This window comes from Mesoplodon bidens (assembly GCF_964165515.1).
Source record: "Mesoplodon bidens genome assembly, chromosome: 13".
Classification (NCBI taxonomy): domain Eukaryota; kingdom Metazoa; phylum Chordata; class Mammalia; order Artiodactyla; family Ziphiidae; genus Mesoplodon; species Mesoplodon bidens.
The window spans coordinates 70084761-70102037 of NC_138169.1; the positions used below are offsets into that span (position 1 = coordinate 70084761).

General features: G+C 41.1%; 1 protein-coding gene across 2 annotated transcripts in view; it reads right to left on the reverse strand.

Annotated features, from left to right (window-relative positions):
- Window positions 1-651: 651 nt before the first annotated feature.
- Window positions 652-17277, reverse strand: part of MBD2 (methyl-CpG binding domain protein 2) — a 63970-nt gene continuing 47344 nt past the window's right edge. The window contains exons 4-7 of one of the 2 annotated variants that reach the window (XM_081252574.1): window positions 10777-10867; window positions 9289-9466; window positions 4819-4957; window positions 652-897 (exon numbers count right to left, since the gene is read on the reverse strand). In XM_081252574.1, the coding sequence (XP_081108700.1) occupies window positions 4831-4957; window positions 9289-9466; window positions 10777-10867 (396 nt within the window). In that variant the 3' untranslated portion in view covers window positions 652-897; window positions 4819-4830. Of the gene's footprint in view, window positions 1128-4818; window positions 4958-9288; window positions 9467-10776; window positions 10868-17277 lie in introns of both variants that reach the window. The other variant, XM_081252573.1, reaches the window with a different exon arrangement.

The window sequence follows — 17277 nt, forward strand, 5'->3', positions numbered from 1 at the left end:
TTATAACCACGCCCTCCTTTCTTTGGCATCAGATTACCTTAAGTATGTTTTGATGTTTAAAACTCATTTCTCAATGCTATGCCAGTTTTAGTAATTAGATATCAAGGAATTTAACTGGTAATGAAGTTAACGCTTGTGAGTTTCCACAGAAAAAAAGATGTTAATACTTTGGAGGCCGGGTAGTAATTAGCAAAGTATTACAATCTGGTTCATTAAGCAACTCTGCCCAGAAAAATGCCTCTCTTTGTGGCAAAGGGTCTGACCTGCACCTGTTAACTCTGTAAGCCAGTAGACACTGGAAAATGTAAAATGTTCTAGAAAAACAGACATGGACTTCCAGTAACATCTGAAGCACACCTGTGTACCTAACTCATGCCCAAGGGAAGAAAATGCCTTATTTTTATAGAACTAACCAAAGTACTCGTTACAGGCAAGGGAAAAAAAATTACCCATGCTACACAACAACTTATAATTCTGGTGAAAGCAGCGCAATTCTCATGATATCCAGAGGCATACCGCAAATGGATGAACTATTGGCTACTACCTCCATTTCAAACCTAAGTCCCAGGGATCACAGTCGAATGTGAACCAGGAATCCTAAGGAGGGGCTATGTATTGTGTGCTCCTTAACAGAAAGAATTCCAATCAGTCTGTGAATAGAATCATTTATTTGTCTTTACAGTCATGATGGAAGAATGTACAGGTGTCCTCTTTCAATAAAGTATAAAAATCTGTTTATATACAGTGAAGTCACAATAAGCTTTCATTGGGAAATTTATTTGGTACTCCTGATCCGTTCATATTAAAATTGCGGGGGGAGACGAATATTTCACGTTAAGTGCTACATTTCCAGTAGATTGCACCTGGCATGAAAAGCTCAGCTTCATCTTCAGGGTCCTGCTTGACAGATATTACAAAAGGCTAATTTTAAGTCCTGGGACTCAAAATAAACATCATTTTTGAATAATAGATATATACATCAAAAATACATCTAAAAAGGCATTGGTTAGTGCTATTAAAAAGCTCTATGTGCTTGGGTGCATTTTTTTCTTACAGGCAAAACCCAGTGGAAACGTTTTTGTTCAATTCTAGGAATTTTCTCTTGGGGAAAGTCGGTCAAAAGTTACCTGTAAGAAAAAACAAACAAACTTAAGTGATTCAGTGATTTCTCAGGTGAGGTCAGCAAAACCTGGAAAAGCAGTTAGAGGCCAAATTTCACTTAGAATAGGATTTTTAGAGCCTGATAGCATTTAGTTACAGCACTTTGTACATAAAAAGTACTCAACATTTCCCTTCATTGTTTCAAGTGTTTTATTTGGAAAATAACCCTTAATACTCACTTCATTTTCAAATAAATCATATGTACCCCTTTGTATGCTTATGAAAATATTTTCTATCATTAATTAACTCAGCATAAAAAGAGAAATCACAGGGCATACAAATGAAGAAAACATAATAGACGTAGCCAAATCCAAACATACCTTGAGAAAATTTAGGAAAATTTCTAACAATGATTTATTTTATTTCACAATAATTTATTTTACTTCTCAGACTTTACGGATGATAGAAATGTACTGAAGTTTTATTACTGCTTAACTTGGGTGAAATGGTACTGTGCAACTGCCAATTCAACTACATATGTATTTGATACTCTAGCTCATTTGTAGCTAAATGCTTTAACACTTTTGTTCTTATAGTTATCTTCTTCTTGCAGTCACTCCTAAAATGTTTGATAACCTGGGCACTCCTCTTGAGTGTAAAATCTTCAGTAACATAGCAAACCTCAACCTGCTATTGATGGTGTGTGTGTACACACAGACACACACACGGGCGCACACACACACGCGCACATGCATGCACGCACACACACACACACGCCTGCTCGCCCCGACCAATAACAGCCTCAGCTCCGTCCTCCCCGACGGGCTCATGTGTTCCGGCAATCTCTGGAGCAGATTCTGGCGGAAGGGACACATGCAGAGGTGGGCTGAAACCACAACTGAGCCCCAGGGGCCGTGTGACTAAGGAAGAAGAGCTGAAATCTCTCCTTGCGACTGCACGAAACTTGGAGTTACACCTCCGCTGACAGCTTCCTAAACTCTGCGCCTGCCAAATATATATACATATACATACAAATTAAGGTCCGTTTTGCTAATAAGGACCATCAGAAAGAGCATCCATGTCATAATGCGGTGAACAGACCTAAACAGAACCGCATGTTACAGGTTCCATCTCTTAGCAGCCATGTGAACTTGGCCATGTCCCATCTTTAGTCAAGCCAAGTCCTACCTATCCCACAGGTTATTATGAACACCTAATTAAGTCTTGTGGCAGTGCTCTGGTTTATTAAACACTTCAGGTGTACGTGGGGCTAAATTAGTGATTTAGGTAAATTTAATTTTGATAATTAAGAAGTACATCTAAATCTTCCACAACCTACAAGTCTAATGGCCTGGTCTAATAATACCATTCTCAAGTTTAGAATATGATACACGTAATGCAGATCTCTCCCTAGCACCATGCCAAAGTGATGGCTACTCTTTAAGTACATATTAAAACTTTAATCCCTCAACTTTAGTTTGTTCGTGCATTAACCACAGGCTCACTTACATAGATTAGGGTGCTGCCCTGACGTCAACCTGCAAAGTAATCTGCAAAGTAAGTGAGGGTCTCGTAAAACCTCAACTACATGACCCCTGATTATTCTAAATTGTTTTCAGGGAAAAAGTCTGAAAAACAACAAAAAGCTCTGGAGAAGAAGAGGGCTTTCCCAGAGTCAGTTCTGATGTGGTGCAGGCGCAATGGTCCAGATTCCCACACTGCACTGAAGTCTCTGGAGAAAAGAAACACGCTGCAGACTTGCCTCTGAGAGACTTTACACACATTAAGTATGCTCACCAAAGTCCATAAAACACATCCTGATCGGAGTGGAAAACAAGATTCAGTGTCAACACGGCATCTTCCTGTCCTCAATATGGAAAACAAAACAAAACCACTTAAAATAGCACTGAACTCGATTTAAAAGGTTCTGCGTGGTCAGGAAACTGTGTGACCGAAATGTTGCTGCTGTCCCTGACTATGTAAATGGAAGACACTGTGATTATCACCTGATCTGTGTCACTGTGGCATGGGCCACTCCCTGAATTAAGACAAAGCACTGACGGGAAGGAAAGATCGTGTTAACAATGAATTCATCCCCCTGCATGCAACACCCTCAGTAGGACCCTCTGAACAGGACCCCTCCCCATCCACCCAGTGGCTCCAGTAAAACACCTGGAGTCATTCACCCCACTCTCTCACCCTCACTAACAGTCAGTCACCCAGTCAAGTCGATTCTACCTCCAAGTACATCTCAAATTGGCCTTTTCCTCTTTTTCTCCACATCCGCTGCCGAGACCCTCGTGAAGCCACCATCACCTCTTGCGGGACTACGGCGGCCTCCTAACTGGTCTCCCCGCTTCTAAGCTTTCCTTAGAAAGGACATCCTTTTTCATGCAGCAGCCGTAGGGATCTTATAAATAAGCACATCTAATCACTTTACGCAGCCTTCAGTGGATTCCCAGTGGTTTTAACGAAAAAGCTCAAAATCCTTAACAAGCATCCACAAGGCTCACCATGGTTTGATTCATCTCCACACTTTCCGACCCTCCCCCGACTTCCTACGTTCCAACCATAGTGACCTTTCCTTCGGTCCTTAAAGGAACTGAGCTGTCTCTGCTATTTCTTTGGAGGAGAACACGTTTCCCCCTAACTTCTCCTGCTCACTCCTACCTGCCTTTCAGGCTCACCGTTAATGCCACATCCCCAGAGTCTCGTCGGCCCTCACATCGCATTAGCTCCCCTGCCGGCGGCTCTCCCAGCACCTTCATTTCTCCTTTATCGCACTGATCACAGTTGGTGATCATACAGCTATGTGAGCATTTGTTTCATACAACTGTATGGTAAGCTCTGTGAGCGCGGGGGCGTCCCCAGGACCCAGCACTGAATGCAGGACCGACTATGAGGACGAGGTGTGAGGGGCGGAGATGGGCTCGAAGGGCGCCACGCGGTTAGACTCCCACTCGCTCCGCTCGCTCTTCTCGGCCCCTCCCTTTCTCCTTCCCTCCCAACACCACCACCCACCGCTCAGTTTTGCCTTCAGAGGATGCAAATAAATAATTGGCTTGGGGGTGGCAGAAAGACACGGCCCCCAAAACGAAGCCGGAGAGAAGTTGGGAAGCAAGCTGCCACATAAACCCTCGGAGGCTGGAGTGTGATCATCTGAAGAGAATATGTACCCGGTGGAACAGAGACTGTGAGACTCCTACGTGAGTTCAGGACAGGGTCATGATTTGTATTTTTTAAGGTAAATTATCATACTTTAAAACGTCCTTTCATTCTCCCTGCTCCAAGTCTGTGCTAGAGAGAACAGAAACGGAGGGAAAAAAGGAGGGATCTTTGCCTACTTTGTGACCATAATTTTACAGAGGGGACAACAGACACCAGAGAGCTACTGTGGTAGAGGTGATGGCACCTTCATCTCCTGCAGCTGCTTCTCCCTCCCTGGCATAGTCCTTTCCTCCTGCTTCTGCTTTTCTCTAGTGACACCTTGGAGACCAGATCCCTTGCAAGTGGCTGCAGGGGTGTGAACATCTTCACGTAATGAGAACAAAAGGATGCATGCTTATATGGTCCTTAAATATAGAGGGGGCCAAACAACAGCACATGCACAAGATTTGCAGAGGAGAAGGCTTTGTAGGCACTGCTGAATCAGGCTACAAGGGCAAAAGCAAGGAAATAAAAGACCTTAAGTTCCACGTCTCTCTGGTGTTGCTTTACCTGATGCTAATCTTAGGCTTCATCTCCACTGTCCATTTCAATGTCCATCTCCTCCGTATCAGCAGCCCGTGACAAGATGTCTGCCATCAGTGCTTCTTCCAATTTCTTACGCACTTGTTGTACTCGCTCTTCCTGTTTCCTTTTTAAAAACAGAGTAAAAAGATACTAAATAATTTGGCCAGTACTGGAACAATGAAGCTGCCGAAATGGTTTAGCTTTACTTCAAAGTCATGAAAATTCCTGAGAAACATACATTTCCTTCTCCTTAGACTTTGCAAAAGTTGCTTCTACCCTCACAAAACCAAGTCACATGGGGAATGAGCTCTGTCAAAAAGAGGGACATTCAGACAGGCAGATAGCCCTCATCTCACAGAGAACTCCGGCAGGAGTAGATTTATTTCAGTGACCTTTTCTACAACTTCACAAACTTCAAATATGTGAAGATTCAGGGTTATTCCTATAAAGGATAATTAGAAATAATTTAAAAGTAGGGAAGGAATACAGAAAATAAAGAAGGAGAAGAGACTTGCTCAGTGAAGCACTGAGAAAGACGGAGGAGGTGGAGGCATGATGGGCTGGGATCTCGCTGCCGCTCTCTGCTGCGTCAGGGGAAAGGTAGTTGGAGTTCTCCCCGGGTTCCCCGGCCTGCTGGGAGCAGGCCGTCAGGAAGGAACCAAGGCCACGTGATCCTGTACACCAAGGACAGAGAATGAAAAGACTCCTGAACTGAGATGAGCTGAGTAGGTTAAGAATATGCCACAAGTTTCCCTGTGTCTTGGGGCCTCTAAAGGAACCTCAAAAGTGAGAGTTAATAACACCGAGTCATAAAAAAGTTCAGAACCATTAGGTGAAAAACAAAGCACAGGAAGAAAGGCTATTGGTATACAATTCATCTTAAAAAAGCAGGAAAAAACGGAGACTAGCTCCTTGACAGGGCAAGAGAGGGATTCCTAAAACAGTTCTAGCAAATGAAGATGGTAAATAGAAATTCGCCTCCAGAACCCAGTGGAGAGGCAATGGTTGAAGACACAGGAAGGGACAAGACTGGCTAAGTAAAAGACTTAGAAAAAAGCAAGAAAGGGAGAGAGGCAAAGGTCCAGCTGGGACGATGAGCCTTGATTAGAGAACAGGACGAGTCACCTCCTGAGACCAAAGGAAAGGTGGTTAGGATGGATACACAATGGGAGACGGAGCAGCCCTGGGACAAATAAGAGATACAACAAGGAATACTGATGGCTCTACTGAAAGAAGTGATTTTCTCCATCATTAGGTGAGGAAGACAAATTGTAACAATGCCCCAAACCTGGGAAAGCAGAAGGGTAGAGGAGCAATGTTCCAGAAGACTCCACTAAGATGCCCTGAGTATTCACCCCTTGGGCACTCAACCAGTTGTAAAGTCGTGTTTACTGCAGTCTAGTCCCCACGTCTCTCTATCTCATGAGACCATGTCCAAGGCAGTAAAATTAACACATACTGTGTAAACACAGAAACTTTAGACGTCATCTTTACTAAACTCTAAAAACAGCATAGAGATAAAAGGTTTGGACTTATACATTTTAAATGAATTTTCAAAAAAGAGGGGATCTGTCACTGAATTAATCGAGCTCTGTAGCCTCGATCATATTAACAGAAACTGAAGTTCAACCGATTTTCATGCAGTGGAGCAGTCATGAAGAACGCAATGTTTCTTTCTTATACAGTTAGCCCTGCCACTGGCTCAGTGACTCCGGCTTTATGATAAATGGCGTATCAGTCTCATGGCAGTCTCTCATGCCTAGTAACAGAGTATGAGAGTCTGCCAACTGCCCTAAAGTCACCCCATCAGGAAGACAAAGAAAATGGAAGGAATGGTGCTTTTGGCTAGAGAAGTATATCTGAAACTCCTGACATTGCCCACTGTTTCTCTTTTGTCTTGAGCACTGCTTCCCACATTTATGAAAACTGAAATTAAAGCATCTGCTGGATGTGGTAGGCAGAATTCTAACACAGTCCCGAAGATGTCCCCACCTGCCCCTGCTTCGATGCCTAGTAAAATTCTCTCCCCTGAGGGCAGGCAGAACTTATGAATATGACTGAGCTATCCTTCTATGATTAGGTTACTAATAACTGGCCTTGAGTTAATCAAAAGGGATTATCATAGAGGGCCTGATCTAATAAGAAGAGGCTTTAAAAGGGGCTGGGCCCTTCCAGAAAGAAGCAGGAGAAGGGAGCCATGGAGCAAGGAAATGCTGGCAGCCTTTAACTGCTGCGAATGGCCTCATCCCACAGCCAACAAGAGAACAGGGGCCTCATTCTTACAAGTACAAAGAAATGAATTCTGCAACAAACTTAAGGAGGAGCCCAAGCTCCAGAAGGCCTGCAGTTCTACCGACACTTTGATTTCAGCTTTGTAAGACCCCAGGAAGGGAATCCAGTCATGCCTGTCCCGGACTTCTGACCTACTGAACTGAGAGCTATATATAGGTATTGTTTTAAGCTGTGAGGTTTGTGAGAACTTGTTACTCAGTATTAGAAAACAAATATACCCGTGGGTGAAAACAGTATCAAGACTGATGAAAATATATATGCTTAATGTTGAGATTCTTAGTTGAAGGTTTAATACAAACAGATTATTGGCTACCCAATTGGAGAAAGGCTAACAATTCCATTTGCAGTCATGTGTTTTGAACCTGTACTAATTCAACAAGAAATGTTTGCTTAATAATTTCTGTGATGACAATGAAATCAAATGGACAACTTGTTAGACAAGTTTCCCCTAAAAGGAAAGCATGCACATCTGGCTTTGAGACAGCTTCCTCCACTGTCAAAAGATCTGGTGTTGAAGCCGTCAGCATTCCCATGACATCACTCAGAGAACCTCAGTCAACCCCCATAATGACCTAGCGGAATCCCTGCTGATTAACTGGGTACTCATTCCAAGACAGACAGGAATTTGTCTCCTGAGTAATTTCCTTCCTCAAAGGTAAGAACTGCCCAAAGAGCAAGTTGATTCCCTTCCTTGATTTTACATTTTGTTTTTCTTAAAAAATAACACTGACTGTAAATTCTATGTAATAAAGGCATCTGAATGCAACTTTGAACCATTCTACATCTTTGCAAAAGAAACTACTTTAAAACCCAGAAAAGGCTTTCCAATTATAAACCTAGCTAGACTCAGGCATTTAAAAACATTCTCATGCCAACTTTCATGGATTTAGAAAAAAAATACAAATATAATACATATTTTTTAATTCCAAAGCGTCTTCTTCCGGTTTGGTCTAGGAATAATTCTCCAGTAAAGCTTTCTGGTTTATATTCAGAGGATAGAAATAGTGAAGTGTACACACTGCCCTATATTTAAAGAAAATACAGTATACTATACAATCATTCTAGAGTAATAATACTGAAGTTCATAAATCCCATATAAGAATTTCTTTGTGGTCTTAAATATCTGGAATAGTTTTGTTTCTCCTAAGCAATGGTTTGCTTATACTCCTTGGGCATTATCAATCTGAGCTATATGTCTTCCTTTCAAAATTTGCTGCTAAAAACCTAATTTGTGGCCCAGCCTTAGAAAGAGTAAAAGATGTTAAAAGATGCACCTTGTGTCCGCTCCTCATTCCTGGCTCTGTTTTATTGCTTTACGCTTTGCTTTTGTCTTTCTTCTCATTTGCTTCTTATCTGGCTTCACTGTGTGTGTCTGTGTGTGTGTGTCTGTGCGTGTGTGTGTGTCTCTTTGGAGCCACCTTAAATCTTTACTTGAAACAGGTTGAAGTAGAGATAAATAAATCTCTAAATTGAGCTTAAGTGAGGTAAATATAATCAAGATAAGTAAACTGAATTTTGAAAACACAACTGAACTTAAAGTAGCACAGCAGTGATCTGCTACTGCAGACAAACCAATGCAGTCAGCAATCAGAAAAGGCATAACTGAATGAAGGGGTTCTTAGAGCAGAAAGGCAGAACCCCAGATTTCATAAGACATTGCAAAAATGATGTGGAGAGAGTACAACTGATCTGTCCTTTGGACATCATCGTGATGATATGCCTTATACACAGCACTGCTACCTTTTTCAAGCATGTATTTGTTTTTTTTTTTTTGTTTTTTTTGTTTTTTCGGTATGCGGGCCTCTCACTGTTGTGGCCTCTCCCGCTGCGGAGCACAGGCTCCGGACGCGCAGGCCCAGCGGCCATGGCCCACGGGCCCAGCCGCTCCGCGGCATATGGGATCCTCCCGGACCGGGGCACGAACCCGTATCCCCTGCATCGGCAGGCGGACTCTCAACCACTGCGCCACCAGGGAGGCCCATGTATTTGTTTTAAATGTTCTCTATCACCTTTCATTAGTTTCACAAAAGCTCTGTAAAAAAAAAAAAGTATAACTTTCTGATTGATTCATCACTTACTAGATGTGCCACGGAACCTAATAGGCAGTATAAAATGTAACAAGTGTAAAAGACAAGCTTTTGAAGTCATGTTAAGCTGCCTTACCTAATGTCTTCATCTGTGACAATGAAAGCCTTGCAGAGGGGTTGAGATGTGTTAAGCCAAACAGCGGGGTTCTTTTCCACAGCAGCGGAGACTTGCCCTGTGATCGGTGCAGAGCTTGTGTGCAAAGCACTGGCAACAGCAGATAAAAGGGTCTCATCATTACTACCTGGACCAACTCCTGCAATTAGAAACATATATGAGTTAAAGGAAATTTCTAGATGTGCTGAGCAAACCTTATGTAACCTAAAACAACGGATATCTTTATATTCATTTGGGATCAGCTATTTAAAACTGACACAAGCCAAAGCAGCAAAGGATAATAGCATATCTATTTAGTTATTATACACCAAAGAATTAACATTAAAGAAACAGTAACAAAATATGTGAGTATTACAATAAAACTTTAACATAACTTAAAAATACATTTTCCAAAGTATTAAACTTTTTAAAAGTTGGCTACGTTTCCACAAGCAAGTTCAATTATTTTAATGATCTAAGTCCCTTCTAAGGTCATATTACACTCCAGTATCCCTATTAATGTGTCCCTAGGATCCTGGAATAGTTTCCCCTGTAGCTGTTTAACATTCATTTCTAGCCATATCTCAAAACTTATCTTTTTTGTGTAGGGATTTCAAAGGAAAAGCCAATGCAAGTATGCTGTACCTGTACCTTTAACAGCTTTCTCAAATACCTAACAAAATATCCAAATTAACAGAAGTAATAATTGCACACCTTGACTACATGTAGGAGACTGGAACCATGGCTACATTTAAGTGCATTGCTTAAAGTCCTAAACTTGTTAAACCAGTTAAAGCAATAATTTCCAAGAGCATAGAGGGATGAGACAATATTCTAACCATGAACTATGAGGATTTTTGAGCAATCCACAGTGTATCAAGTTTTAGAAGCCAAAGTTCTAATACTTGAAAAATAATGCTTCTCTAGAAGTTGGAATTAACATATGATATGACAAGCACACCAGCAGCTGAGCTCTCCACCCCAGATCCCACTCCCTCCTGTCACTGGACCAACGGGCATCTGCTCCCACTGCTACTTGCAGCAGCAGTTTGGGGAGGGAGAAGCAGAAGGAGAGCTGTTGGCTGCTCTTCTGATAAGAGGAGGAGAGAAAGAGCATGCGCTGGGGCCAGATGCTGCTTTGAGCAGGAAGCTTGGGACATTCTGTCATTCAGCTGCATTTGGTTCTAAAAGCAGAACATGGGTTAATTTACATGACGAACCTAACTAATCTAAAGCCAAAAAGTACACGCAGAAAAAAATCTTAAGTAAGACACTGCCCTGACGCATCCCTGCAACGTACAAGCTTTTCAGGTACATTTCCTCTGGGTTTACTAAAACCCAAGAGGTACCTCATCCAGCAAGGCATACAGTCCCCAAAGCAAAGACTTGTCTCAATCATGTCTGACTCCACTGCACCTAACACAGAGCCTGGCACATAGTAGGTACTGCTCAACTGAACTTGGATAATACCTTGAAGACCTTTAGGTAGTTCCATGGTTTTTATAATTTGTTCAGTTACATCTGATGCACTAAGTCCTTGTAGCCTCTTCTCCCAGAAAAGCTGTAAGGCAAAACATCACTGTTAATAGATACATTCTTGGGACAAGAAAGTAGCGCATCGATGCTGTTGAATAATGAAATTGAAATCATTTCAGTAGTTTCCTAATTTCCCCACTTTTTCCTTACAAAAAGCTAAATGATATTCCAAACGTGACTTCAACACATCATAATTCTTTCATGTTATATTACTCAAAAACTTTTGTTATTCTATGCAACCTATTCACTTGTTACATACAATAGATTGTTATGTGCTATGTACTATATATAGTCCTTTATAAGGTATCTTCCAAAGAGTATAACTTGAATTTTTTAAAGATTCATTTGGCATGAAAATTTAATGTTATAATTTACCAGGAAAGAGAAAAACTATATTATGTAATACCTCTTAATCCAATATTGTTTGGGAAATAACTCCTCCACCTATGTGATTTTTCCAAGACACTGAAGTTTAGCCCTTTAGCATACTTTAAGGGGAGAAGGGCCATTTTTTAATGGAAACTTTCCTAAAATGTCTTACATACTTCATTGCTTTTTAAACAGGATGTAATGTTCATAAGTGACTCTCTTCCTGTTGCACAGAGCCTGGGTTGCCTTAGCCACTCGGGGGCCCCAGGTCACCCTTCTGACACCAGTGAGCACACTGAAGTCTCTTCACACCCTCTGGGGCTAGTGAGGTACGCAATTGCTTATTCAAACACTAAATGGTCCAGGACAGTTCTGTTTGATTTTATACCCTTCCTACACTTAGTTCTCTCTCCTACTTGGCTATTACTTCTCACTAATATCATTCATCCATTCGACATGTGTTTATTGAGCTCCTACTATGTGCTGTGCTTGTCCTGTGGATGCAACAGTAGATAAGATAGTGTCTTTGTCCTTAAGCCTCATCTCTTTTCTAGTCTGTTTCATATTTACTACAGCCCAAAAAACAGATAAAGGAATTCCTCAGGATTCGATATATCTGTCTTTAACCCTGGATACCCAGGGCCTGTCACGTGGTAAATACTGAAAAAATATTTGTGTGAATGACTGAATGTGGGAGTAAATGGACTCAGAATCAGGATCTTGAGGGACACACAAACCCAAGTTGAGAGCCCAGCTATAGATGTATGACCCTGGACGAGTTCTATAACCTCCAGAGTTTCAATTTCCTCTTCTGTAAAATGTGGCAGCAATGACTATCACATAAGATTACTGTGGAGATTAAGTAAAGCAATATATGTAAACACCTGTCAGAGTAGGAATAAGGTTCATTACATTTACTTTTAACAAATTTTGACCACTCTGAGGGCTTTTCAGGCTTATATTCTAACTTCAGGATATATGAAAAGTATCAAATAATCGCCTTCCAGACAAATGAAAAGATACAGTAAAATAATTCTATTTATGGCAGAACAATAATATGTTAAATTACATAATAACCACAATGCTAGCACCAAGAGTAACCTGCTTCACTGTCCTTTGAAGACCTCTGGTATAAGGTTAACAGCTCCTTGTATCTCCACACAAATTACATCAGCAGCAGAATATGTGGTCAACACATATGAGGACATGAATATATCAACCATCATGGGAAAAATAGTTAGGTGAAGGTAATAATTAATGAATGTGATAAATGTCCCAAGAAAGCCTGCCTGCTTTTCCTCTTTGGGGAAATAACAATCATCTATGCTTTGAATATCACAACTATAGGAAAAAAACAAGAAAAACCAAAGTGCAGTTAATTCCTAATGAAAAAGCATACAGAGGGAGTCAGTGAATATGAGATTAGTAAGTGCTTTTATAATAAAATTATATATATATATATATATATATATATAATTTGTAAAAATAACACTGCAAAAAACCAAGTTTGAAAACCTTGTACAGAGATGATTACTAACAAATTACATCTAAAAATTCCAATTCTAGGTAGCAAAATAACTTAAATTGTTTACCCTCTATAATTTTTAATGTTTAAATTCCTATTAATTTGAAGGAAAAAAATTGAGAAAGAAAAATTTTTCAAAATAAATCTTGGATTGAGAAACAAGTGTACAGCTCTAGATTGCAAATCCTGGTACCACTATGCGTCATCTGATAGCCCTCAACTAAATGTGAAGTTGAAACTGAAAGATTGATGAGCTCTTTATAAATGAAATGCTTATGCCATGAAAATGGAGATACATGTATTTATGAATGTATAAGTGTGTATGTGTGTATTTCTCCCTGCCCCTACCCCCCACCCCCGAGAAGTGGGGAGGTAGTGGGAAAGTTCAGAGCAGGAAAGGAGGCTAGTTTGAGAAAAGAAAATATTTAACTGGTCAAGGGTACCACTGCCCTCCTCTCCATCCTGTCCACCATGCGTTCAAAGCTAACAAGCTTGCCTAGGTTCCATGAGGACTGGAACCATCTTCATGAGCTAGATGTCTGTTTACATTTCAATATGTCCCTAACTCACTTTCTCTACACCCATCTTCTCAGGTTCCTACTTGTTTTGTTTTGGAGAGGGGGGATTCTTTGTACTTTAAAATATGTTTAAAATTTACACTGAGCAGGCATTATGCTAAGTGAAGGAGTCCAGTCTTTTACATATTGTATGATTGAATTTATATGACATCCTAAAAAAGAAAAAACTATAGGGACGGTTGCCAGGGATTAGGGGTGGAGGGAGGGTCTCACTGCAAGGGGTTAGCGCAAGGGAATTCCTTGGGGTGCTGGAATTGTACGCTCTGTTTTTTTTTTTATAAACATAAACTTTATCCCACTGATACAATTACCATTTTTTTCCCCAAGCCAATTGCTCAAGGAATGATCAACATGCACTATCTCCATTCTCCCAGGCCCAGTTCAACTTTATTACCCCACCCCCTATTCCATGAATTTCCATTAAATTTACTGTAAAACTTAGTCAGCTCCTCTCACCAAGTTCAGTGACCTTTCTCGTTATCTCTGGTTACTTTATAGCCCTGAATGCTTTGGAGGGGTGCAGTGAAAGGGAGAGGTCTTCCTCTGCCTGAAATTAAAATTTCTGATCTACTCATTTATGTATTCCACGTGTTTACTAGGTGATTAACTGTGGTAATCTGGAGTTCTTTTTATTGAATTTCCATTAGAAATCTAAAGACAGAAATATCGAAAAGATGAATCTCCCTAAATGTGTAAGGAGTCCCCCACTAGGACAGCTGTCTTCTCCACCCTACTTTCATGAACACTATTGCTTTCATAAATCCTAATCCACCCAATGAAAATCTGATTTCACCTGCCAAATCCAATAGTTTTCACGGCTTAACCCTGCTGCCTTGGGTGAGGTCAAATAATCAATGTAACGCTTTTAAGGATCGAATATTTGGAGAAACTCCCTAATGTGCTCTCCCTCTCAGCTATTCTATCCCTTTCTAACCCCCACTAATCAGACCCTCCTCTAATATCATGTTTTCTTTGTCACCTCCAGTATATAAGAGAACTGGAGAGCTCCCATGTGTGCATCGCTTTATATTGCCAACGATCTGGGCAATGCCCTATCCAACAAGCCAGTTGACAGAGAAGCACAGGATGGGATTAAAAGTTGTCCAAAACCATAAAGAGTGCCTAAAATATCACTGACAGGGACAGTGCAGCTTTGGAGAAACCATCTTACTAGAAAGTGGAGTTCATCTCTACACCTTTGCTCCACACATGAATGCAGGAAATACCTCTATGACATCATTGGAAGCACAGCTGCAAGTACTTTATCTATCTTAGCATCCCAGAGGACAAGCATGATGATGTGTTATAACTGGGACTTCGGCAGACTCTTTCAACGTGCCTTACAAATGATATCCAAAGATGAGGATGAGGAAGAAACGGGGATGTCAAACAATTCCTCATATCATACACAAACACACATCCCAATTCTGATGTGCTGGGATGCAAGGCTGATCATGTTTATTAGGACTGTCCTCCATCACCCTGAGCTTAATAATATGTACTCTGAAGGGATCTGTGCTCTTCGGAGGAAGTCAGAACAGAAGGTTTTATTGGAAAAAAGCAGTAGAGAACCAATCCAAATTACAGATACTCTTTTAGTGCCCATTATACACAAAGCACTTTGCTGGGCACCAGGGATAGTTATTAGGATAACTGGCAATCAGGCAATCACTGCCCTCTAGCTGCTTACTGTTTGGTGAAAAACTAGCAAAACTCTATGAGGTAGACTGTAATAATTGCAATAATGAAGATACAAAATTAACTTCAATTTGGGAGAATCTGGAAGGGCTTTTAGGAAGAGGCAGCATTCGAATAGAAGAGGAAAGACTACTCCAAGCCAAGGAAATAGCTTAAGCAAAGGCAGGGGAGTGAGACGGAGAGTATGGGCCAGTATTTCTAAATGTTTTTTATACACAAGAATAACCACGGTGGCTTATTTTACATGCATGTTCTAAGACCTCAGCCCCAGAGATTCTGTTCAGTAGGTCTGGGGTTAGAGAGCTGGCTTTTATTTTATTTTTTTAACCAGTTTCTTAGGTGATTCTGATACAGGCCGGGGATCTCAGTTTGAAAAAGGCTGGTCTGGTCTGTGCTGAGAGAACGGCAGTACACACACAGGGCTGTGTACACTGATCACCGAGACCCCCGAGTTATTCCTGATTCTACTAGAAGATAAAAAACACATCATGCTATCCTCTCCTCACAGAGAACAGGAGGAAGATATGTGCCTTTCTATTTTTCACTGCAGGAGGACGTGTGTCAAAGTATATTTAAGAGTATACCAAATTATTTAGGTGTAAACAGAAAAAGGGCTTGCCCAAAGTTCTGTTTATGCCCAGGCATATTCTCTTGGTGGAATAAGAGGAGAAGGAGGATGACAACTCCCACTTACCCACTGGACCCTTTCCTTCAGCCTGGCACTGTGCTCAGGGCTTTACATACAGTAATTCGGTCTTTCCTACAGCATTTTGAAGACATCATTGGTCCCACCTACAGTAACTCACCAAAGGGGCACAACTAGTCAGTGGTGCAGCTGGAATTAAAACTCAGGTCAGTGTGATTAAACAGTCCTGATCTTAACAGTAAAAGCTCTGGAAGAACACTTAAATGCATGGCTCTGTGTTAACAGTAACAGGCCTGAGACCCTTGTAGTCATGAAATCAAAGGCAGATGAAAGATCAGTAACTGCTAAGAAAACTGTCAAGTTGCTCTTAATCCATTTACCAACTAAGTAATGCTGTGTAAATTGCCCACTGTAGGTGACTGGTGCCGACGCCTGCCTCCTCCTCATGTAGAATTAAGAGGCCTGGCCGTGTAATGTATTTTGGCTAAAGCTGGCACAGGGTTTCAAGATGATATCAAGGGACATCCCTAGTAGTGCAGTGACTAAGACTCTGCGCTCCCAATGCAGGGGGCCCGGGTTCGATCCCTGGTCAGGGAACTAGATCCCACATGCATGCCACAACTAAGAGTTCACATGCCACAACTAAGGAGCTGATGAGCCGCAACTAAGGAGCCTGCCTGCCGCAACAAAGACCCAGTGCTTCCAAATAAGTAAATAAATAGATAAATATTTTTAAAAATATTTATCTATTTATTTATTTATTTTTGGCTGCATTGGGTCTTTGTTGCTGCACGCAGGCTTTCTCTAGTTGCAGCGAGCGGGGGCTACACTTCAATGTGGTGCACAGGCTTCTCATTGCAGTGGCTTCTCTTGTTGAGGAGCATGGGCTCTAGGCACGCAGGCTCAGTAGTTGTGGCATGCAGGCTTCAGTAGTTGTGGCTCACGAGTTCTAGAGCACAAGCTCAGTAGTTGTGGCGCACGGGCTCAGTTGCTTCACAGCATGTGGGATCTTCCCAGACCAGGGCTCGAACCCGTGTCTCCTGCATTGGAGGACAGATTCTTAACCACTGTGCCACCAGGGAAGTCCCCAAAATAAATAAATATTAAAAAAAAAAGATGATACCAAACCATAATGTGGGGTAGCTCACATGATAAAAACCAAAGAATTGGTATAAAATATATTCTCTACAAATTAGCTTTCTTAGAATTAATCGCAAATATCGATGACATTGAACAAGACATTTTTTATTTGGTGGATAAAAATTAAAGACAGAAACCCGTACTCCAAGAAAACTCTTTCAGGAAAGTCACGCTAACAATGGAGTGTTAGCTCCAATGGATGTTTCATAAAACAGGAGAGATGGAGTGATTTACGAAGCTTATAGAATGGAAGACTTTTGAGTTTTTTCTGTAAGAGTACTATTTTAGGTTACTTATGCGAATACCTATTTCTCATTAACACAAGGAAAAGCATCTAGATCAAATACACATTTTCATCCACCATTATATTTCATTTGAAAAGCACTGTGTAGTGTTTTAAAACAATTCACTGATTAAAAGAAATTGACCTCCTATGTATACTCATGACCTTAACTTGAGAGTCAACTGGACAGTAGGAA